Source organism: Chelonia mydas, chromosome 6, assembly GCF_015237465.2.
Source record: "Chelonia mydas isolate rCheMyd1 chromosome 6, rCheMyd1.pri.v2, whole genome shotgun sequence".
Lineage (NCBI taxonomy): Eukaryota > Metazoa > Chordata > Testudines > Cheloniidae > Chelonia > Chelonia mydas.
In genome coordinates this window covers 74280616-74300982 of record NC_051246.2, presented here as the reverse complement: position 1 = coordinate 74300982, position 20367 = coordinate 74280616, and the positions used below count along the sequence as shown (strand labels likewise).

The following is a 20367-nucleotide window of genomic DNA, read 5'->3' as shown; positions in this document are numbered from 1 at the left end:
TGCAGCTGTTCGTGTTTGGCTGACAGGGATCTTCCCTGATACTAGCCACGTGGTGGTGAAGCGATCATCCCAGAGAATTGGGTGGTGGTGGTGGGGGATTGGGTTGTGCTGCACATTCACCCTAAAACCGCAGCCCCTCCTTTTAAATGGCCAACCCAATGGGTTTTGCTTGGTATGGGAAAGGAGGGCACTGCTGTTTGAAACCGTTCCCACACCTTATGAAGGTTGAAGAAGCTGAAACTCTTTGCCTTACCGTGGCTGCCTGCAAGCTGAATTCCGTTGCCCAACCGAGTGTGTGTGATGTCTCACACCAAACCGGCAGGCACTCAATATAAGAGGCAAAATGCGACCTTGTACCAAAAGCACATGTGCTATGTAATGTGAATCGCTTGATTCAGTGTGAAATAGTCTTACATTTTAGAGAACAAAGGAATCTTTTTAAATACTACTCTCCCTTTTTTTCCTCCCGCAGATGAAAATGTTTCTACGCTCCCCCTATCATCTCCGTCCCAGAGGCGAGCGCAGATTAGAAGGTGAAAAAAACACACTCGCGATGAAATGTTCTCAGAGCTTATGCAGTCCTCCTGCACTGAAAGAGCTCAGCAGAATGCGTGGAGGCAAACAATGGCAGAGTCCAGGAAAGCGTTAAATGAACGCGATGAGAGGAGGGAGGAGTGCGATGAGAGGAGGCAGGATGCAATGCTGAGGCTAATGGAGGAGCAAAGTGACATGCTCAGGCGTCTGGTGGAGCTGCAGGAAAGCCAACAGGAGCACAGACCGCCACTGCAGCCCCTGTATAACCACCTGCCCTCCTCCCCAAGTTCCATATCCTCCTCACCCAGACACCCAAGAAAACGGGGGGTGGGGGAGAGGCTACGGGCACCCAGCCACTCCACCCCAGAGGATTGCCCAAGCAACAGAAGGCTGGCATTCAATAAGTTTTCAACTGTAGCGTGGCCTTGTCCTTCCCGCCTCCCCTCATTCAGCACCCCACTCGGTGCTTCCCTCCTCACCCACCCCTCCCAGGCTACCTTGTGAGTTTTCCTGCTATTTGTGTGATGAATTAATAAAGAATGCATGATTTTGAAACAATAATGACTTTATTGCCTCTGAAAGCGGTGATCGAAGGGGGGAGGCTGGTTGGCTTACAGGGAAGTAGAGTCAACCAAGGGGGTGGGTTTTCATCAAGGAGAAACAAACAGAACTGTCACACTGTAGCCTGGCCAGTCATCAAACTGGTTTTCAAAGCTTCTCTGACGCGCAGGGCGCCCGGCTGTGTTCTTCTAATTGCCCTGGTGTCTGGCTCTGTGTAATCAGCTGCCAGGCGATTTGCCTCAACCTCCCACCCCACCATAAATATCTTCCCCCTTACTCGCACAGATATTGTGGAGCGCACAGCAAGCAGCAATAACAATGAGAATATTGGTTTCGCTGAGGTCTAACCTAGTCAGTAAACTGTGCCAGCAAGCTTTTAAACATCCAAATGCACATTCTACCACCATTCTCCACTTGCTCAGCCTATAGTTGAACTGCTCCTTACTCCTGTCCAGGGTGCCTGTGTATGGCTTCATGAGCCACGGCATTAAGAGGTAGGCTGGGTCCCCAAGGATGACTACAGGCATTTCAACATCCCCAACAGTAATTTTCTGGTCTGGGAAGTAAGTTCCTTCCTGCAGCTGTTCAAACAGACCAGAGTTCCTGAAGATGAGAGCGTCATGCACCCTTCCCAGCCATCCCACATTGATGTCGGTGGAACATCCCTTGTGATCCACCAGTGCTTTCAGCACCACTGAAGAGTACCCCTTGTGGTTTACGTACTGGCTGCCAAGGTGGTCCAGTCCCAAGATAGGGATATGCGTTCCGTCTATCACCCCACCACAGTTAGGGAACTCCATTGCAGCGAAGCTATCCACTATGACCTGCACATTTCCCAGAGTCACTACCCTTGATAGCAGTAGCTCAGTGACTGCGTTGGCTACTTGGATCACAGCAGCCCCCACAGTAGATTTACCCACTCCAAATTTCAGGTTTCAGAGTAGCAGCCATGTTAGTCTGTATTTGCAAAAAGAAAAGGAGTACTAGAGGCACCTTAGAGACTAACCAATTTATTTAAGCATAAGCTTTCGTGAGCTACAGCTCGCTTCATCGGATGCATCCGATGAAGTGAGCTGTAGCTCACGAAAGCTTATGCTCAAATAAATTGGTTAGTCTCTAAGGTGCCACTAGTACTCCTTTTCTTTCCACTCCAAATTGATTCCCGACTGACCAGTAGCTGTCTGGCGTTGCGAGCTTCCAGAGGGCTATCGCCACTCGCTTGTGAACTGTGAGGGCTGCTCTCATCTTGGTATTCTTGCGCTTCAGGGCAGGGGAAAGCAAGTCAAAGTTCCATGAAAGTGCCCTTACGCATGTGAAAGTCTCGCAGCCACTGGGAATCATCCCATACCTGTAACACTATGCGGTCCCACCAGTCTGTGCTTGTTTCTCGGGCCCAGAATCGGCATTCCATGGCAGGAACCTGCCCCATTACCAGCATGATGTCCAAATTGCCAGGGCCTGTGCTTTGAAAGAAGTCTCTGTCCATGTCCTCATCACTATGGTGATCGTGCTGTTGTCGCCTCCTTGCTTGCTTTTGCAGGTTCTGCACATACTGCAAGATAATGCAGGAGGAGTTTGCAGTGTTCACAACAGCAGTGGTGAGCTGAGTGGGCTCCATGCTTACCATGGTATGGCATCTGCGTGAGAGCAGAATTGCAGCGGAAGCTGTGGATGACTATGACTGTTAGCAGTCCTACTGCACTGTCTGCTGACAGCAGTATGGCGTCTGCACGGAAAAAAGGCTTGAAACGATTCTCTGCTGCTGCTTTCACGGAGAGAGACAGACGACATGTACCTAAAACCACCCGCGACGATGTTTTTTCCCAATCAGGCATTGGGAGCTCAACCCAGAATTCCAATGGGCAGCAGAACTGTGGGATAGCTACCCACCGTGCAATGCTCCCTAAAGTCTATGCTAGCCCGGGTAGTGAGGACGCACTCTGCCGACTTAATGCGCTTAGTCTGGATATACACAATCAACTGTATAAAATCGATTCCTAAAAATTGACTTCTATAAGATCGATCTAATTTCGTAGTGTAGACATACCCTTAGTAGGGCCACACTTTGATGGGACATGAAATCAAAGCACCCATTGCACTATTTGAAAAGACAAATTCCAGTTTCCTCCCTAAAACAAAACACAACAAAATCACAAGTTCCAATACTCAAGGCACTGTGAGCATCTGATTCTTGTTTATTTACACAGTTCTTGCACATATGCATCCCATTCATTGCTTTGTAAAGTAGGTGAGATATTAGGAGTATGAGAAGCACAATATAATTTCAAAATTCTATTCCAGTTTGTAAAAACTTAAAATCATAGTCTCTGGGTGTTATGCCATTTTCCCAGGAATAAGGCATCAAGCCCGAGGGACCAAGCACGCCCCCCCTCTCCCCCATGATAAGCAGATTTATTAAATTTGTATTGCAGAAGCATCTACATGCTCTAGCTTCATTGTGGGCTGGGTGATGTACAAACATAACATATAGTCCCTACCCTGAACAGCAATAACAGTCTAAGGAATGGGTAATAGCTTAGCCAGAAGAAACACAATTTTGCGGCTCATACCATATGTATATCTTTTAGCAGGTATTCACTTGCAAGCCTCAGAGCCCTGGGGAGTGTCCTGTTTCAAAGATGTACAAAGTTGATGTCACAGGAATGGACAGTCAACTTTCCACCTTATCAAAAATGCTTCAGGGTTAACCAGACCTGCATACAGTCATGAAAATTGCCCAGCCCAGCCATAAAACGTACTTGCTCATCCTTTACCATGATGATTGATAAAATAATAATAATTAATAATGACATTTAAACAACTCCTCTTTCTGAGGAAGTGGTGAAAAGTTTTGCAAGGCTGCCCTTAACTGTCCTGCCAGCCCCTGCCATCACTGGTCGGTGTATTAAGGGAACTCCTGTTACTTTGATTTCACGACTTCTCCTTGCAGCCAGTGTCCCTGCTGGAGGCGGAACGGCTCCTGCTCCCACGTGCGCGCTGCCGAGCCGCGGCCCGCCCCGAGGGGGAGCACTGAGGCGGGAGAGCAGAGTCAGGGGCCGGGCCGAGCCCCATGGCGGAGTCCGGGGGGGGCGCCCGGGGAGGGAAGGCCGGTCCCGGGGGGGACCCGGGCTCTGCCAAGGCGAGCCAACGCCATAGCGCGCTGGGGGTGGCTCAGCGGTTACCGCGGCGGAGGCCCGGCCTGAGAAGCGCTGCAGGTGGCTCCGGCCTCGGGAGGGCCCTGCCCCGCGCTACCGGCAGCCGCCACGCCCGAGACCCTGGGGCACCTCAGCCCCCCGCCCCGGGGATGAGCCACCTCGCCGCGACTGGGGCGGGCAGAGGCCGGACACTGGAGCATGCGCGGTACCATCTGCGGCAACTGCCTTCCCGGCGCGCGGCGGGCCACGGGGAGGGGGCAACGGCGCGGGGCGAGGTGGATGGAGGAGGGGCAGCTCGGGGCCCGAGCCGCGTAGGCGGCGGAGACGCGCGGCCGGGCCGGCAGCTGAGAGTTGGGGGCGCCCTGGGCGGCGGGGGTTGCCAGGGTGGCCGCGCGGTTTGTGGCCCCCCCCAGCCCGTGCTCCTGCCCCCTCTGCTTCTTCCAGGCCGGCCTGGCTGCTGCCCCTGTGACCTGTCCGGGGAGTGCCCCAGGGCTCCCACAGCTCCCCGGGCAGGGCCCCTCTTGCCTGGCGGTCCGCTCTCCGCCGGTGGGGCTTAGAAAGGAGAGTCACAAGCCGCGGCCATTTTATAGGCAGCTCGGTCACAGCCGCGGACGCGGAGGCGTGTGTGGGGTGGGGGGAAGCGTGGCGGCTTAGACTTCATAGAAGTCCAGGTGCGCCCCAGAGGCGAAGGTGTCCTCCAGCAGCAGCGTCACTAGCTTTCGGGCGGACACGCTGCAGTCCAGCAGCTGCCCGCTCTGCTTCATGCGGAGGAACTGCTGCCGCACTTCCGGGTCTCCGGACTTCGTGCGGGCCAGCTGCTGCATTTCCGTGTCCAGAGGCCCTGGGGCATAGCTGAGAACGCGGACGTCCGGCTTCTCAAGTGCCAGCACCTGGAACATCATGTCTCGCGAGGCCTTCCCCGTGCAGTACAGCGTCCAGCTCTTGAAGGGCTTCAGGGCACATAGTGAAGAGATGTTCACAACAGTCTTGCACAAGCCAGGGTGCCCTGGGAAGGCCTTCAGGATGGAGGATGTGAGGCAAAGAGCCGAGGTGACATTGAGGGCAAAGTAGCTGTTGACTTCGGCTGGGCTGGTGAAATCCACAAAGGATTTGGAAATGTCTCCAAGTGATCCTGCATTGTTGATGATGAGGAGCCGCTCCAGATTAGCCACTCCAGGCAGCTTGTCCTGGACTGCTCGGAGCACCAGCTGTAGCCCGTCCTCCGTGCTCAGATCGGCCTGCACGGAATGCACTTTCAAGCTGGGGAAACTGGACCGCAGCTCAGCCTCCAGCTCGGCCAAACCCCCCTGGGATCGGGCCACTGGGATCAGGACGGAGCCAGTCTCCAGCCGCGGGGCCAGCAGCAGTGCCAGGCACCGGCCGAAGCCCCGGGATGCCCCAGTGAGGATGCAGGCTGCCTTGCCCAAGGAGACTTGCCTTTTCCCGGCTCTCTCTCCAGCTTCCATCTTCTCGCTCTGGCTGCCTGGCCTGGCCTGGCCTGCAGCTAGAGAGTGGGCGGGGCTGGCTGAATAGGTCAAGGGGCTGGTTTTAGGCTCCGCGTGATTCCTCCCGCAGTCAGTTGCGCCCAGCGTTCTGAGAATCACAACAGTTTAAAAGTGAGGTCCAGTCCTTTTTTTGCAGCAGACAGTTGCAGCTCAGAAAGAGCCCCGATTGGTCCCTCCCCGGCATCTGCAGCAGCCGATTGGTCCATCCCCCTGCAACCCCGGTTCCAATCGTGGGAAGGGGGTCCCGCAGGGAGGCACTGACGGACGGCTGGCACTGGGTCCTTGGCTTGTGCGTGCCACTGTGACAGGGAGTGACACTGCCCCTCACCTCCAGTGAGTATCCGCACCACAGGTACCATCCAGGACCCCCCTCCAACCGGTAATCCTCCCAGTAGTACACACCCTTCCAGCGCCTCCCTGCTCCCTTCTACCCAGTGTCCTCTTTTGGGGAACATGAAGTATGGTAACCCTGTTCCCTGGGTGGGTGATGCCAGGCCAGAGTCCTACCATGCCCCTGGGAACTGACCCTGCCAGGAGTCCCGCCCTCCCCCCCCACCTTCCCCTAGCTCAGCCGCCCAGGAGTCCCTCTGACCAGTGCTGGTGCTAGCCCACTGGGGGCCCTAAAGAAGGATATTTTGCCCCCTCTCCCCCCACCACACACAACATATACTAATAATTAATAGGGGGTCCATGGCAATGTTCCCTCTAATTTTTGACAGGTTGTGTGGGCAAAAAATTTCTTCTGTGCAAATTGTTGTGCTTCTGTGCAAATTTTTGTGTGCGCAGTGTTTTGCTGTGTGTGCGGGGTTTAGGATCTGTGTGCGCGTGCACATGCGCACAGCTTAGAGGGAACAGTGGTCCATGGAGCTGCTTGGGACTGTAAGCAATTGCTTAGTTTGCTTATGCCTAGCTTATGCCTCCAACCCCCAGAGCCTAGGGTTGCCAATTTTGGTTGGACATATTCCTGGAGGTTTCATTACATGACATAATAAGAACGGCCATACTGGGTCAGACCAAAGGTCCATCTAGCCCAGTAGCCTGTCTTCTGGCAGTGGCCAATGCCAGGTGCCCTAGAGGGAATGAACAGGTAATCATCAAGTGATCCATCCCATTGCCCATCCCAGCTTCTGGCAAACAGAGGATAGGGACACCATCCCTGCCCATCTTGGTTAAAAGCAATTGATGGACCTATCCTCTGTGAACTTACCTAGTTCTTTTTTGAGCCCTGTGTAGTCTTGGCCTTCACAACATCCTCTGGCAAGGCATTCCACAGGTTGACTGTGCATTGTGTAAATCTTTAATTAAAATTAATCTTTAATTTCTGGAGACTCCAGGACAATCCTGGAGGCTTGGCAACCCTACCTCAGCCCGACTGACTCCTGTGCTGCCCTCTGCTTGATCTGCCAGGAGCGGGTCCTTCCAATGGGAACTGAAGGGAAACTCTGATTCTTGGGACTGATCTCCCCATCCCAGTAATGGGGGATGCACCCTGTGCTGCCCACTCCAGTTGAGGCTTGGCCTGTGCAGCAGGGATGGGCCAACTCATATAGGTAAAGTAACCGCTGTTCTTCTCCCTCTCCCAGCCAAATCCACCTCTGTATCCAGACCCAAGCCTCTGTCCCCTCGGCCTGGGAGGCTCACTCGGAAATGTGTAGACATAGTCTGTGAGGCTCTGAAATGTTCAGAGAAGTCATCCAGCTGGGGAGCCAACCTCCCAGTGCAGAAATACTATGATAAAGGGTGTTTGCCTTGTGTTGCTGGCCCCTCTGCTAAGCCCACAATGCTGCATACCTTGGGCCTGATCCTTATACCAGTGTGACTATTGCCTTCAGTGGAGTTCCTCCTGATCTATTCTGGCATGCCTGAGAGGAGAACTTTTTGTTGAGAGGCTGTGCTATTAAGATTTCCAATCCAATGATGCAGACTTAGGAGGTTTGGATGGTTCAGCTATTGCTGGAAAAAGCCTATGAAATTTTGGCTCTCAATTGAACCTAGTTTGTAGCTTCTTTTAGAGCTGACTTCTGCCAATATGGGGATGGACATAGTCACTGAATCCTGAAGGCAACATTTTGCATACAAATAATTGCACAAAAGGGTACAGAGAGCAGGATTTCTCGGCCTAGTTATCCGTGGGCAGTTTTCAATAAGTCACTGCCTGCTTAGAGAATGCTTTCCATTTCTAAGCTTATTGTGATACAGAAACCTTATGAAACCAAACCAAAACATCGAATTTTCACTATTGAAAGGCTTAAAAAAAGGATCCTATCATTCTTCTGTTTTTGGTTTTTGTTTTTAATTTTGGAAATAGATCTAGACTAGGGAGTAAGCATTCCAAAACCATTATTCTGTGTACATTATTGTTGCTATTGTGATAATAGAGAATGTTATTTATTTTTATGCCAGCTTTTATTGTGAAAACATATTTAGTCTGGTTTTATCAATCCTTGTTGTGCTTGTCCTTGGAACATCTTTTGCGTATTCAAGGTTTGTAGTTGACAAGTTTACTGTAAAAAACAAAACAAAAATGTATTGTTTTTACAGAATAAATTTATTGGAATGTGTATTAGGAGTAAGGTTTGAGGTTGTAAGCAACTAAGTTAGCGTCATGTTTGGCTTTGTACGTGTAATAATGTGAGGTATTAATGTAATTCAAGTATTAAAGCAAAACATTCTATTAACACCGAGTTGACAATAATAGAGAATGACAACAGAAATAAGGCTAAATCAGCAAATTACATGCATTTTCTCAGTATTTGCTTCAGTATGCTTGATTGACTGCATATGCATAAGGATGTGTATCTCTTTATCACAGTGATGGTCGTTGCTAAAGGAAGCTGATTAGCTTCAAGCTTCTAGCTAATGTCTGTGTCTGAAGTGGCAGTGCAGATAATAAAGATAACGATACCAGTGCACTGCAAGGGGTGCTGCTCCTTCCCAGCCAGCTCTTGGGTGGGAAAGGAAGGAGCCGACCAACCTCTAGCTCCTTCTCTGAACAGAGTGCAGGGAAAGACGGATCTTGGGCCAAGCCTCCCACCTGAAGGAGTCATCCTTATTGGGCAGTTTTCTCCTGCACGTCAATGCTGAACTGCCACTAGGGAGCCTGCATAGGAAAACTGGAGACTCGGAGACAAGCCCCCACACTGTATCCCTTGTTTAGAATTCTCCTTTTGAAAAAGTCCATATTCTGGTCCCTTGCACAGAGTAGCAAAAGAATGTGAGCATGGAGAGAATCTAAAGTTTTTCTAAAGATAAAGACCTGCCATATACTATGTAAAATAGGCTTATCTTGGTTATCATTAATTTTTCTTTTTCCATTACCAGCCTCAAGAAAGCCATTTGCCATTCTACCTTGTGTTATAATTTCATCAGATATCTTACACCAGCATTTCTCAAATGTGGCCACCAGGGGCTTTTCTTGCCGCCACAGCAATCTGGGCTGTGATGGCGGGCGAGGGGGGGAGGAAGTAGTCTCATGCCCTCCTTTCCCTTGCTCATGGATGCTCCAGCTTAGTGTTGATTGCTGAGTCTGCCAGCGGTGGTTGGGCCCTACCCCTCTCTGGAGACACATGGGGCACAACCTTGAGGAGCAGGCAGCCGGTGCGTTCCCCACCTTCCCAGGGATGGTGGGGCTCAGGCTTTGGGCTTCAGCCCTGGGGTGGCGGGGCACAGGCTCTGGCTGTAGAGCTTTGGGCTTTGGCTGCAGGGCTTTGGGCTCCAGACCCCCGCTGCCTCCCCTGACTTCCCATCCAGGTCTTAATTTGTCTCCAGTCTTGGCAGGGCTGAGTAAGTCTGCTGTGAAAAATGATACTTGTATGTTTGTTAATATCACTTTCACAACAGACTTACTAGCTAGCAATAAATAAATTACAATGGTTTGGACCTGTGCATATTTATTTGTTTTTCCTAAAGCTAATTAAATATTTTAGGAAAAAGTGGGAGAGTGGCCCATCAGCAAAAGTTGGTGGCCACACTTTGAGGGCACCAAAAAATTGTCCTGAGAACCCCTGTACACTATGCAGGGTCTGGGCTGGTCAGTATACTTGGATAGAGCTGCAAGAATGCTGCAGGAATAAGTGATGCTAGCAATTCAGAAGGTGGTATTCTTTCCACAGAATCTTTTGAAACGGTATCCTGGTGTGATGTTATGGGACCCTGTGCTGCTAACAGTATCACCTCTCAGAGAGGGTATAAAAGAAAATTCCTTCTCACTTGTAATCATTAAAGTTTGCATAGCACTATTTGTGTGAGTAGATCTAGCCCGTGTGCTGGCTGCATCCCACTTTGTCTAATTACATGCTGCCTAAATTCCATCTAATTTCAACTGGAGACACATTCCCAGATAGAATATTATAAATGCCCCGTCATTATGGTAGCTAGGTTGCTTTACTTTTCTCCCTAAGAACTGTTATATGGTGTTGCTGATGCAGAGTGTATTTTGCATTCTGCCTCAGCTGTAGTTTCATTTTAATAGTCAGCGAGTGATCCTAATATATACAGTCTGCAAAGCGCATTTGGATCTTTTTGGAAGAGGGGTGTAACTGTATGTTAAACGCGTTCCCTGTGTTTCGTCCAGCTCTGTGTATCGGCTGTCAGGGAAACAATGCTGCTGCTTCATTTTATGACAGAAGCTGCATAGTAGAAACGTATGCAGTGCCGTAACATGAGTCATGCTCTTGTTTTTTCTCTGCTTTTAAAAAGTGCTATTTGTATCCCATAACATTAATCATAAGTCCTAAAATTAGTTTCTCAAATATCACTGAGCAGGCATGTCCTCGTTCAGCCTTGATTGTTTGGAAAGGCAGATAGTTCCTCCTTCAAGAAACCTCAGCGAGACAGGCTGTGGCAAGGAGTGGAATAACACCAAAGAACATTTGTCATTTTCCCTAGTGTAGCCACCCCAACAGAATGTCATCTCCTGCCTTGTGTCAACTTGACAAGGAATTAATAAGCAACTTGGAGATGATGGCTAATGGAACTAAAAGAAAAGCAGAGGAGAGTATGAGCTACATGTTTCGACCATGCAACTTTACCCTCAGTAATCTAGCAGCCAGTTTCAGGGCTCCATGTGAATAGTATTGTGGGAACAGTACTAATGATAAGATGTGGTTGGGACCGGCAGCCCCCTATCAACTCCCCTAAGTTCCCTGTGCAGCAGTCGCCCAGCGGGCTATCAATTGCCAGCAGTTCAGCTGTCCCTCCCCGCACTGCCATGTGCTGCTCCTGCACCCTGCTTACCCCATCTCCATAGAGTAGGGGGACACAGGACAGGGCTCAGGACAGAGGGAGCTTCCTGTCAGCAGCTGCTGTGGTCTCAGCTTGCTGATTAACTTAACAAGGTAGTGTACTTAAGAGTGGGGTCGGCATACTTGAAGGGGAAAAGGGGAAATGCGCATCTCTCTCTCTCACACACAGAGTGTGTGTGCCTGTCTCTGTCTGCCATGCTGTCTCCCCTCCCTCCATTCCTGCTGCCCTGTAGAGTGTGAGGCTACAGTAACATCAATGAGTTAACCCTTGAGGGCTCAGCCAATTGCTAGTTCATCATTTAGCAGTAAGCCATTCCCTGGGAAATATCCCACCCTCTGACTCTACCACCTCAACCAAGCTTCACAATTATCATCACTGTGTACAGTATTAAATTTGTTTAAAACTTATACTGTGTGTGTATATGTGTGTGTATATATATATAGAGAGAGTCTTTTGTCTGGCAAAAAAAAATTCTCTGGAACCTAACCCCCCCCCCCCCAAATTTACATTAATTCTTATGGGGAAATTGGATTTGCTTAACCTTGTTTTGCTTAAAGTCGCATTTTTCAGGAATATAACTACAACGTTAAGTGAGGAGTTACTGTACATGCGTGAGAAACATACTACATTAAGAATATCATTCCACCTAACTAAAACTTTATTTAAGAAATGCACAGTGGGGTCAACATCTGCAGCCAGCACCATGGAAAGTAACAGAGCTGAGAACAGAGATAACTCAGAACAATGGAAGCTTAATGTTTCTGTTGTCATACACCTGTACTGTAGTCTATTCCATTCCCACTAGCCTGCCCCACACTCAAGAAAGAAGTGTGTCAGAAGTTTTATAGAAATGTGTTTTATTTTCCAGAAATAAATATGTCACAAATTTACAATACACAATCCCACTCCTGTATTTTAATAAAATCAATGCATATCTCATGCAAATGCAATGCTACAGAGGAGGTACATTATCTCCTTTACCCAGCCATTAAACCAGATTTAGGACTTCTCTGTAGTATCAAACCTGAGCTAATTTCATGTCTATCTACAGTTTGTAATGCATTCATCACGGTAGTATCCAGTATAATAACCACCATTTTTTGTAGAACCACTAAAACTAAGCCTGCTGCTCCCTGCCGCTCCAAACAAGATACAGACCCGTAGAGAACATTTCTACAACGGTGAATGCTTTGTTGGGGGATGGCACTTGGTGTCATAAAAAAACAGAACATGGGGAAAAGTAGCATCTTTCTGGTCAGGAACACCTCTTCCTTTGCTCTAGTGTTGTCTATCAAGTTAAGGTCAAAGGCTCCAATAATCAGAGGATAAAAGAAGCATTTCAAATCGCACTGTAAATCACACTCTCTCACTGGTTCCTCTATTACTAGAATATGCTAAAGGGAGTTTAAAGAGGATAAAACTTTTACAGAGATAATGACCCCAATTCTCCAGTGTGCCATGGCTCCAGCACCACAAAGCTGCCCGAAAGCTGGCAGATCCAAGCACGGGAGGATTCCCTCAACCCAGGGAATGCTTCGCTGCTGGCACGGCCCTTTGGGGCTATTGGGAATGGGCATATATTATAGCAGTGGTAAGGTTGCTCTATTTCATGCTGAGGCTGGATTTTGAATGCTGTCTTTATCATGCAGTCCTACAGAAACGGTATGCCAAAGTGCATGCTTGTCCCACTTCCTTTCATTAAGTCTCGCTGTTTCCAAATGAATGACTCACAGGGCTGAATGACTTATCAAGAGATAAATGCAATAGCATTAACACATGTTATCATGTAATAATGTAAAGATTATTGCTTCCAATAGTATTAACGGCACTGCTTGCACAAGTTAACGTGTATCAAATCAGCAAATCAGTGCATAAATCCCAATTCATTGCTGTACTGACCAGGAAAAGAGTTGCGGACAAGCATGCAAAAAATCCTGGAAACAGCCATTGTAGAACTGGCATTAGGGTTATTTGCTAGGCCTGTCCCAGTCCCTGGTGTAGGGGCTGTGTCAGGGCAAAGAGGGGGCACAACCAGAGTGACCTGAACTATGCTATTCTCTGCTTTCCAGCTTCCAGAGGCTGAGGAGATTGCTAGAATTTACACTGGGGACCAGGCAGGGCCTTGAACAATTGTAGAAATATAGGGCATGCAAAGGTCACTTTCCACACATCCCCCCCCAAGGTCACTTTCCACACACCCCCCCCCCCCCCACTCTCTTCCTGCCCCACGTGCAGAAATGATTAACTAGGAATATGGCCCCCTGATGTTTGGTTTTGTTCACCTTACGCTAGAAAGCTTTGTATTACCCAAGAGCAGCAGCAGCAGCAAATGGACACCAGGTCTCAGACAATCTAAGGGTCACATCCTCCCATTTGCAGTCAAAAAATGCAGAAAGTCTTAAGCTCAGGACTAACGTACCTCAAAATTAAGCTGTGTAATTGAACATGTGTATTATGCCCTTCAGTCTGCAATTACAGCTAGAAATAACTACCGAGGCAGTCAGAAATCTGAAGATACTGTAGGGAAGAGGCTACGTACTGCACTGTTACACACACTGCATGGCAGCATGTGTGCCAAAGGGCAAACCGCATACAAACCTCCTTGAGCCCCTAGCAAGCTGAGATAAAGGCCACAAACCTCCTGTGTAGCGTATGTACTGAAGGAGTGTCTCTTCCCTGATTCCTCCCACACTGTACTTCTTCAGACTGCACCGCCTGCTGGAGAATTTGCTGATCTTTTGTTGTAATAAATTGGTACAGAAGCATAGTGAATAGGAGGTTTTAGCTTGCGCAAAGCATTTTGAGGCAAGTTTTGAAACAAATTGCTGTACTTTTTGGTAGGCAAGCCAATCGAACAGGTGTCCTTACAGTATGAGGAACATTTAAGGGAACTATGTTTATTTACCCTTAAAATAAATTAAAAGTTTTCAAAATTGTGACTGTATGCTTCCAAAAGGGCCCTAAATGTGGAGTTATATAGCTTCATTGGAGAATCTTGATGGAGTTCTTTAGAAAACTTTATGGAATGTCCACAGAGAATTGGACAGGAGTTCTCTAGATTACTTTGCAGTAATAGATGGGAGAAATGGCTCATTTCTCTGCATAATTTCTACAGGTGAGTATTAGAGAGCCCTTACAGATTTTCTGTCTATATTCTATGAGGGGTCAATCCCAGTCTAAATTGGTCCCACAAAATCTGTCTGTAGAACCACTAGCTTCCAAAAGATACAGCAGAAATGAAAAACAGTCACTAGGAAAAAGAAGACATTTAAAAAAATTAATCTAGAAAACTGATCATAGAGTACTCTCCTTCCGTTTCCTAGGGTTTTTTTTTCCACTGCAATTTATCTAAAATGGTGTGTGAACACCAGCATAATTTTCTTTGAGATTCTTCTTTCCTCCGCCAATAGGAGAAATCCATGGAGCCAGCACTGTTCTGTTTGAGAGAGGGAAAATGGTGCACTGATGGTATGAGGTTCCTTAAAGTGACATTCCATCTCTCTTCTAGTCTGTGTAAGGGTCTCCTATAAACAGAATAAATTGGATGAAGTCTGAGATAATGAAGACAAGCTAGTTGTGTCAGAATTGCCAGTCATGAAGTCACTCATGCTCCTGAAATACCTGCTGCTAAGCCGGAGTGGAAGACAAAGTGTTTCCTACAGACCAAACCTCTCATCTACAGGTGATCCCCTAAAATCTCTTCTCTTCCACATTCTGAAGGACAGAGAAGAAAGGAGGAGGTTTCTGGTGAACTTCAGCAACCCATACAACTCCCTGGCTGGGAAGGATGGTCTTCTGAGTAGATTACGTTTATTTCATGTGCATAACTTTACTGTAGACCCTATTAATTGTTTGAAATGAGCTTCCAGAAGCAGAATAAAGATTAGGAGAAGCATCTCTCATAATCTGCTTTCCTCATTTTGTTCAGACAACTCAACTTTTTGAGTCTGAGCTATGGAGGTCTCAGCCATGGATGTCTCAAGCCATGATATCTCAGCTCCAGGTATCTTTCCTTCTGGTTGGTCCTTAGACCCTTGTTTTCCTTCACTGCTGGCATTCAGGGCTTCTTCCTTCTTGATATTAGCCTCCAGAGGGAAGCAGATTTTCACACAATTCCTTGCCAAATCTTGTACCTCCATGCTAAGGGTTTTCACTTTCTCCTCATACTCTGCCAAGGCCTCCTTCTGGAGCTGCAAATAGGAAAAAAAATCAGTCACTCAGTAAATGAGAGGCATGTGTCCTGGTGTCACTCTCAGAACACAGGAGAAGCAATGTAAAGTTCATTCCAAACTGGGTTTTTATAGAATTCTTAATTTGAAAAGTGAATTTAGTGCTGGTGAAAGGACTGGGTTTTAGCAGTGGAGGCTGAAATTCTTTACCCACAGAACACATACAGCAAGGCAGTGACCGTGTAAACTTCTCATCAGAACCCCACCATGTCTCAATCCTGTTTTGGGAGGCTCATCTCATGACGGGAGAGGGCAATTTATTGTCCATAGCTGAGGCAATCTTGGCTTCTCTGGTGAGGACTGTAATAGGGGTGCCAGTTAATTGTATTTTTTATATTTGAACCATAGTCTGTTGAAGATTGAACTGTGATCACTAACTCATTTCACATAGGCCATCAAGAAGCATTCCAGATGGTAATAATTTTTGGTCTCTATCAACTTGTATAGGTTGGAGTTGATGCAGTGACCTAGAGATGAGCTCCATGTTCTCCAAATCATACCATTTCTGTGTAACTTGTATGGGATGTGTCTGAAGTGGGAACTAATCATATGCGATATGTGTACATGGAATTGCGACTATACAGGGTGGTGTTATCAGAAGAGAGTTCATAAAGAGGACTGGCTCTCACATTAAGTCCTGGATTTACTGTACTGAGTAACCACATTAAATCCTGGATTCTTCTTTGCCTTTACCTGGCTTTCTTTCTCCTTGATCTTTTCTAAACAATCTGCCTGCTTCTCTTCCAGTTTCTCTTGGTACTTGGCCATCTTTTCTGTCACCTTCAAGGAATAAAAAAAACAAATTTAAGTTTTAAAAGAGACATTTCTCAATGGAGCTGTATAAACATTGCAGAGAAAGTTCTGTATGGCCAAAGCTACATGTAACATGCTTATAAAGTGCGTGTCACATCCCCCTCTAGCCCTACTATTTCTGCCAGCTAATGGAGTTACTCCTTTAGTGTTCAAGGTGCTGTGTTCAAAAGCTGGTGATTACTTATAGTGATGGGGAGATCATTGCATGAACACACAATGTATACCATGGCTGCATCTGCTCATCACAACAGTGGCTCCTCCACGTACTGTAGAAACTGTGCTCAGTAGGGCCCCATGTTTGCAAAGATTTTCACACATGCTTAACTTTAAGCACATGAATAATCGCAGTGATAGTGGGACATAAAGCCATGTCTCTGAATAGCCATGCTAGAAAATTCTTTCCCTGCAGCAGCCTGCTAGGTGGATTTGCAGAAACCTGGAGAAATCTCTTTTATCTCCAGCTGGCAGGACCTACAATCCTTAGCAAGATTGTAGCTGTCTTCACACTATCACAGAAAGCATAGTCACTAAAGATTTGGATCTGCATATATCTTGAGGATCCAGTGCAGTAGGACTATATACCTAAGAGAACTCAATGTTTGCACAAAACAGTGAAGCGCACACAGTACATACACAAGACAACACCACCTAGGTGAGAACAAAGATGCTGCAGAAGGTTTCCACAGAGACACTTACCAGTTTGATCATCTGCACCACTTCCTGAATGTGTGAATTATTAATTTCTCTCTTTAATCTTTAAAAACACAACCACAGCAGGTATTATTAAAAATAAATCCTGTTTATCTATTATCTTTATCCAAGTCACCAGTTAGTCAAATGTCAGTAAAATTACCATAAATTCTCATGCTTAAGCTAGGGCTGCCCGTGTCCATACAGAAAGACGGAACTGCATTTATAACCAGGAAGGATATTACATTGTATATAAATGTGCTAGTGGAAGTACCAATTTGAGGCACAGGCAAATAAAAAAACATAGAAAATTATTGTAACATGTACAGCAGGGGTAGACAACGTATGGCACGCATGCCAAAGGCGGCACGGGAGCTGATTTTCAGTGGCACTCACACTGCCCGGGTCCTGGCCACCGGTGCAGAGGGCTCTGCATTTTAATTTAATTTTAAATGAAGCTTCTTAAACATTTTAAAAACCTTATTTACTTTACATACAACAATAGTTTAGTTAGATATGATAGACTTGTGGAAAGAGACCTTCTAGAAACGTTAAAATGTATTACTTTGGCACGCGAAACCTTAAATTAGAGTGAATAAATGAAGACTTGGCACACCACTTCTGAAAGGTTGCCGACCCCTGATATACAGTACAAAGGAAGGTGGCATATAACATTTTATGTTCCAAGTTAATAAGCATCCAAAGTACCTTACTAAGGTTACGAGTCTCAAAAGTTGCATTTGGATCTTAACTGAGGCTAATAATAGATGCTCATAAATAGTCTCTAAAGAGAGGTTTTATGGAGGAGCTTCTTTTTAGCTTAATCTGAGATCCATTTCCACCAAGGTGTAGTGTAGGTAAGGAGTGTTAGGAAAAGGCTGCATTCCCAGCCTTCATCTGAAAAATTGAAATGGCTGGAAGATATTGAGGCTTCTTTGCTACCTTAATGAGTAAGAGACTAAGATAAACAAGAGAGCAGAGCCTCTAGGATAGTGGAAAACACCAAAACGAAGGTACCAACCATACCAACTTGTGGTAAGTCCCACAGGGAGATTCTTCTCCATGCAAGCACACTGATCTAGTCAAGGTTTTCCAGCCTTAAGAACTACAGCAGAACGCTTTCATCCATTTGTAATGACCTCAGGGGGTTTTCATATGGACTCTTTGGGTCTGATTCTGAGAGATGTTGAGCACTCACAGCTCCTACTAACTTCAAAGGGAATTGCAGGTGGTCAGCTCCTTTCAGGATCAAACCATTTAAGGTTGTACTACGTGGAGCTGATCTTCCCCTATAACACTATGTGTATGGAAGGCGCTGCAGAGCAGTGCAAGAGCTAAGTGCGGACTGCAGCAGTGCCCTTACTACTGTGTCTAGAAATTTGGCCTCTCAGAGCATATGTGCCTGTTTACCAGACGGTGATGGCAACAGGGGGAGGGATGGAAATCCAGCCCACATGAAGACAGACCAAAGCTGGAGCAATACCATCCTGTGAGGGTACCTGAAATTAGGCTGATAAGGGAGTGAGGTATATGGGTTTGCCTTCCATGTCCAATTTAGTGGCGGTTACTAACTGCCTAGTGGTGATGAAGACCACAGTGCAATGGAGTTCCCTGCCTGGGATCGCTCTCTGTTCTGTGCAGACCAAGCCCTAGGCTGTCCAACCAGTACCTCTCCTGAGCAGTCTTGTCAATGGTACTCTTGGTCATGGCTTGGATTCGGTCCAGTCTCTTTGCCTCCAGCTTCTTCTTTATCTCTTTAGTATCACTGCAGAGATGAAGATGTCATGAATGACAGGACCAACAACCCTCAGACACTATATATGAACAACTGGTTTCTTTAAACACCTGTCTTGGAGAGCTTTTCATACAAGAATGGCAAACCTGGTAGCAAGGGAAAATTTCAGAAGAGATCTAAAATAAGACCCTTTGTTTACTGGATTTAAAATGTTCCTTACCCGAGGTGAGTGATCCTAGGAGCTAGGACAAAATACACATGGACATTATACTTGGGTTACATCATGCAAATCCATTCTGAATACTCTTAACACTTTGCTACACTTGTCTCCGCTAGACTATTGATAAGAGACACAGAAAGTACTCATAACCCTAAGTAAAAAGAAGCAGGAAGGCTTTGTATGATTACATGGGAAAGTTAAAAGAGGATATTTGAGCCAAACCAGTATTCATGAAAAAATAGAAACCCAGCCCATATGAAGTTAATAGAAAGGAGTGTAACCTATAGCAGATAACATATGAAATGGAAATTAGGAAGCCTTAGGGAATTTAAGAGCAAATAGCAAAGACAAAAACAAATAACAGGAAATTCTTTAAAAAGAAAAGGAGTACTTGTGGCACCTTAGAGACTAACCAATTTATTTGTGCATAAGCTTTCGTGAGCTATAGCTCACTTCATCGGATGCATACTGTGGAAACTGCAGAAGACATTATATACACAGAGACCATGAAACAATACCTCCTCCCACCCCACTCTCCTGCTGGTAATAGCTTATCTAAAGTGATCACTCTCCTTACAATGTGTATGATAATCAAGTTGGGCCATTTCCAGCACAAATCCAGGTTTTCTCACCCTCCGCCCCCCCGCCCCACACAAACTCACTCTCCTGCTGGTAATAGCCCATCCAAAGTGACCACTCTCTTTACAATGTGTATGATAGTCAAGCTGGGCCATTTCCAGCACAAATCCAGGTTTTCTCACCCCCCCCCCCCTTTTTTCCAAAAACCACACACACAAACTCACTCTCCTGCTGGTAATAGCTCATCCAAACTGACCACTCTCCTTACAATGTGTATGATAATCAAGGTGGGCCATTTTCAGCATAAATCCAAGTTTAACCAGAACGTCGGGGGGGGGAGGAAAAAACAATGGGGAAATAGGCTACCTTGCATAATGACTTAGCCACTCCCAGTCTCTATTTAAGCCTAAATTAATAGTATCCAATTTGCAAATGAATTCCAATTCAGCAGTTTCTCGCTGGAGTCTGGATTTGAAGTTTTTTTGTTGTAAGATAGCGACCTTCATGTCTGTAATTGCGTGACCAGAGAGATTGAAGTGTTCTCTGACTGGTTTATGAATGTTATAATTCATGACATCTGATTTTGTCCATTTATTCTTTTACGCAGAGACTGTTCAGTTTGACCAATGTACATGGCAGAGGGGCATTGCTGGCACATGATGGCATATATCACATTGGTGGATGTGCAGGTGAACGAGCCTCTGATAGTGTGGCTGATGTTATTAGGCCCTATGATGGTGTCCCCTGAATAGATATGTGGGCACAGTTGGCAATGGGCTTTGTTGCAAGGATAGGTTCCTGGGTTAGTGGTTCTGTTGTGTGGTATGTGGTTGTTGGTGAGTATTTGCTTCAGGTTGGGGGGCTGTCTGTAGGCAAGGACTGGCCTGTCTCCCAAGATTTGTGAGAGTGTTGGATCATCCTTCAGGATAGGTTGTAGATCCTTAATAATGCGTTGGAGGGGTTTTAGTTGGGGGCTGAAGGTGACGGCTAGTGGCGTTCTGTTATTTTCTTTGTTAGGCCTGTCCTGTAGTAGGTGACTTCTGGGAACTCTTCTGGCTATTGCCAGCAGGAGAGTGGGGTGGGAGGAGGTATTGTTTCATGG

General features: G+C 46.7%; 2 protein-coding genes across 5 annotated transcripts in view; both read right to left on the bottom strand.

Moving 5' to 3' along the window:
* Window positions 1-3267: 3267 nt before the first annotated feature.
* LOC114021677 (sepiapterin reductase) lies at window positions 3268-11455 on the bottom strand. Its single transcript, XM_043549862.1, has one exon. It carries the CDS (start codon window positions 5714-5716, stop codon window positions 4901-4903), a length of 816 nt encoding a protein of 271 aa, XP_043405797.1. The 5' UTR covers window positions 5717-11455; the 3' UTR covers window positions 3268-4900.
* Window positions 11456-11839: 384 nt separating this feature from the next.
* PLCB2 (phospholipase C beta 2) overlaps window positions 11840-20367 on the bottom strand; it is a 68798-nt gene continuing 60270 nt past the window's right edge. For all 4 annotated transcript variants that reach the window (XM_027831493.3, XM_037900489.2, XM_043549859.1 and 1 more), the window contains exons 29-32: window positions 18401-18496; window positions 16738-16795; window positions 15922-16008; window positions 11840-15189 (exon numbers count right to left, since the gene is read on the bottom strand). In XM_027831493.3, coding sequence (XP_027687294.2) covers window positions 14899-15189; window positions 15922-16008; window positions 16738-16795; window positions 18401-18496 — 532 coding nt within the window. In that variant the 3' untranslated portion in view covers window positions 11840-14898. The remainder of the gene's footprint in view (window positions 15190-15921; window positions 16009-16737; window positions 16796-18400; window positions 18497-20367) is intronic.

Bases quoted from the DNA above. Each gene is read 5' to 3' on its own strand.
- LOC114021677 (XM_043549862.1), bottom strand. From the start codon at position 5,716: ATGGAAGCTGGAGAGAGAGCCGGGAAAAGGCAAGTCTCCTTGGGCAAG.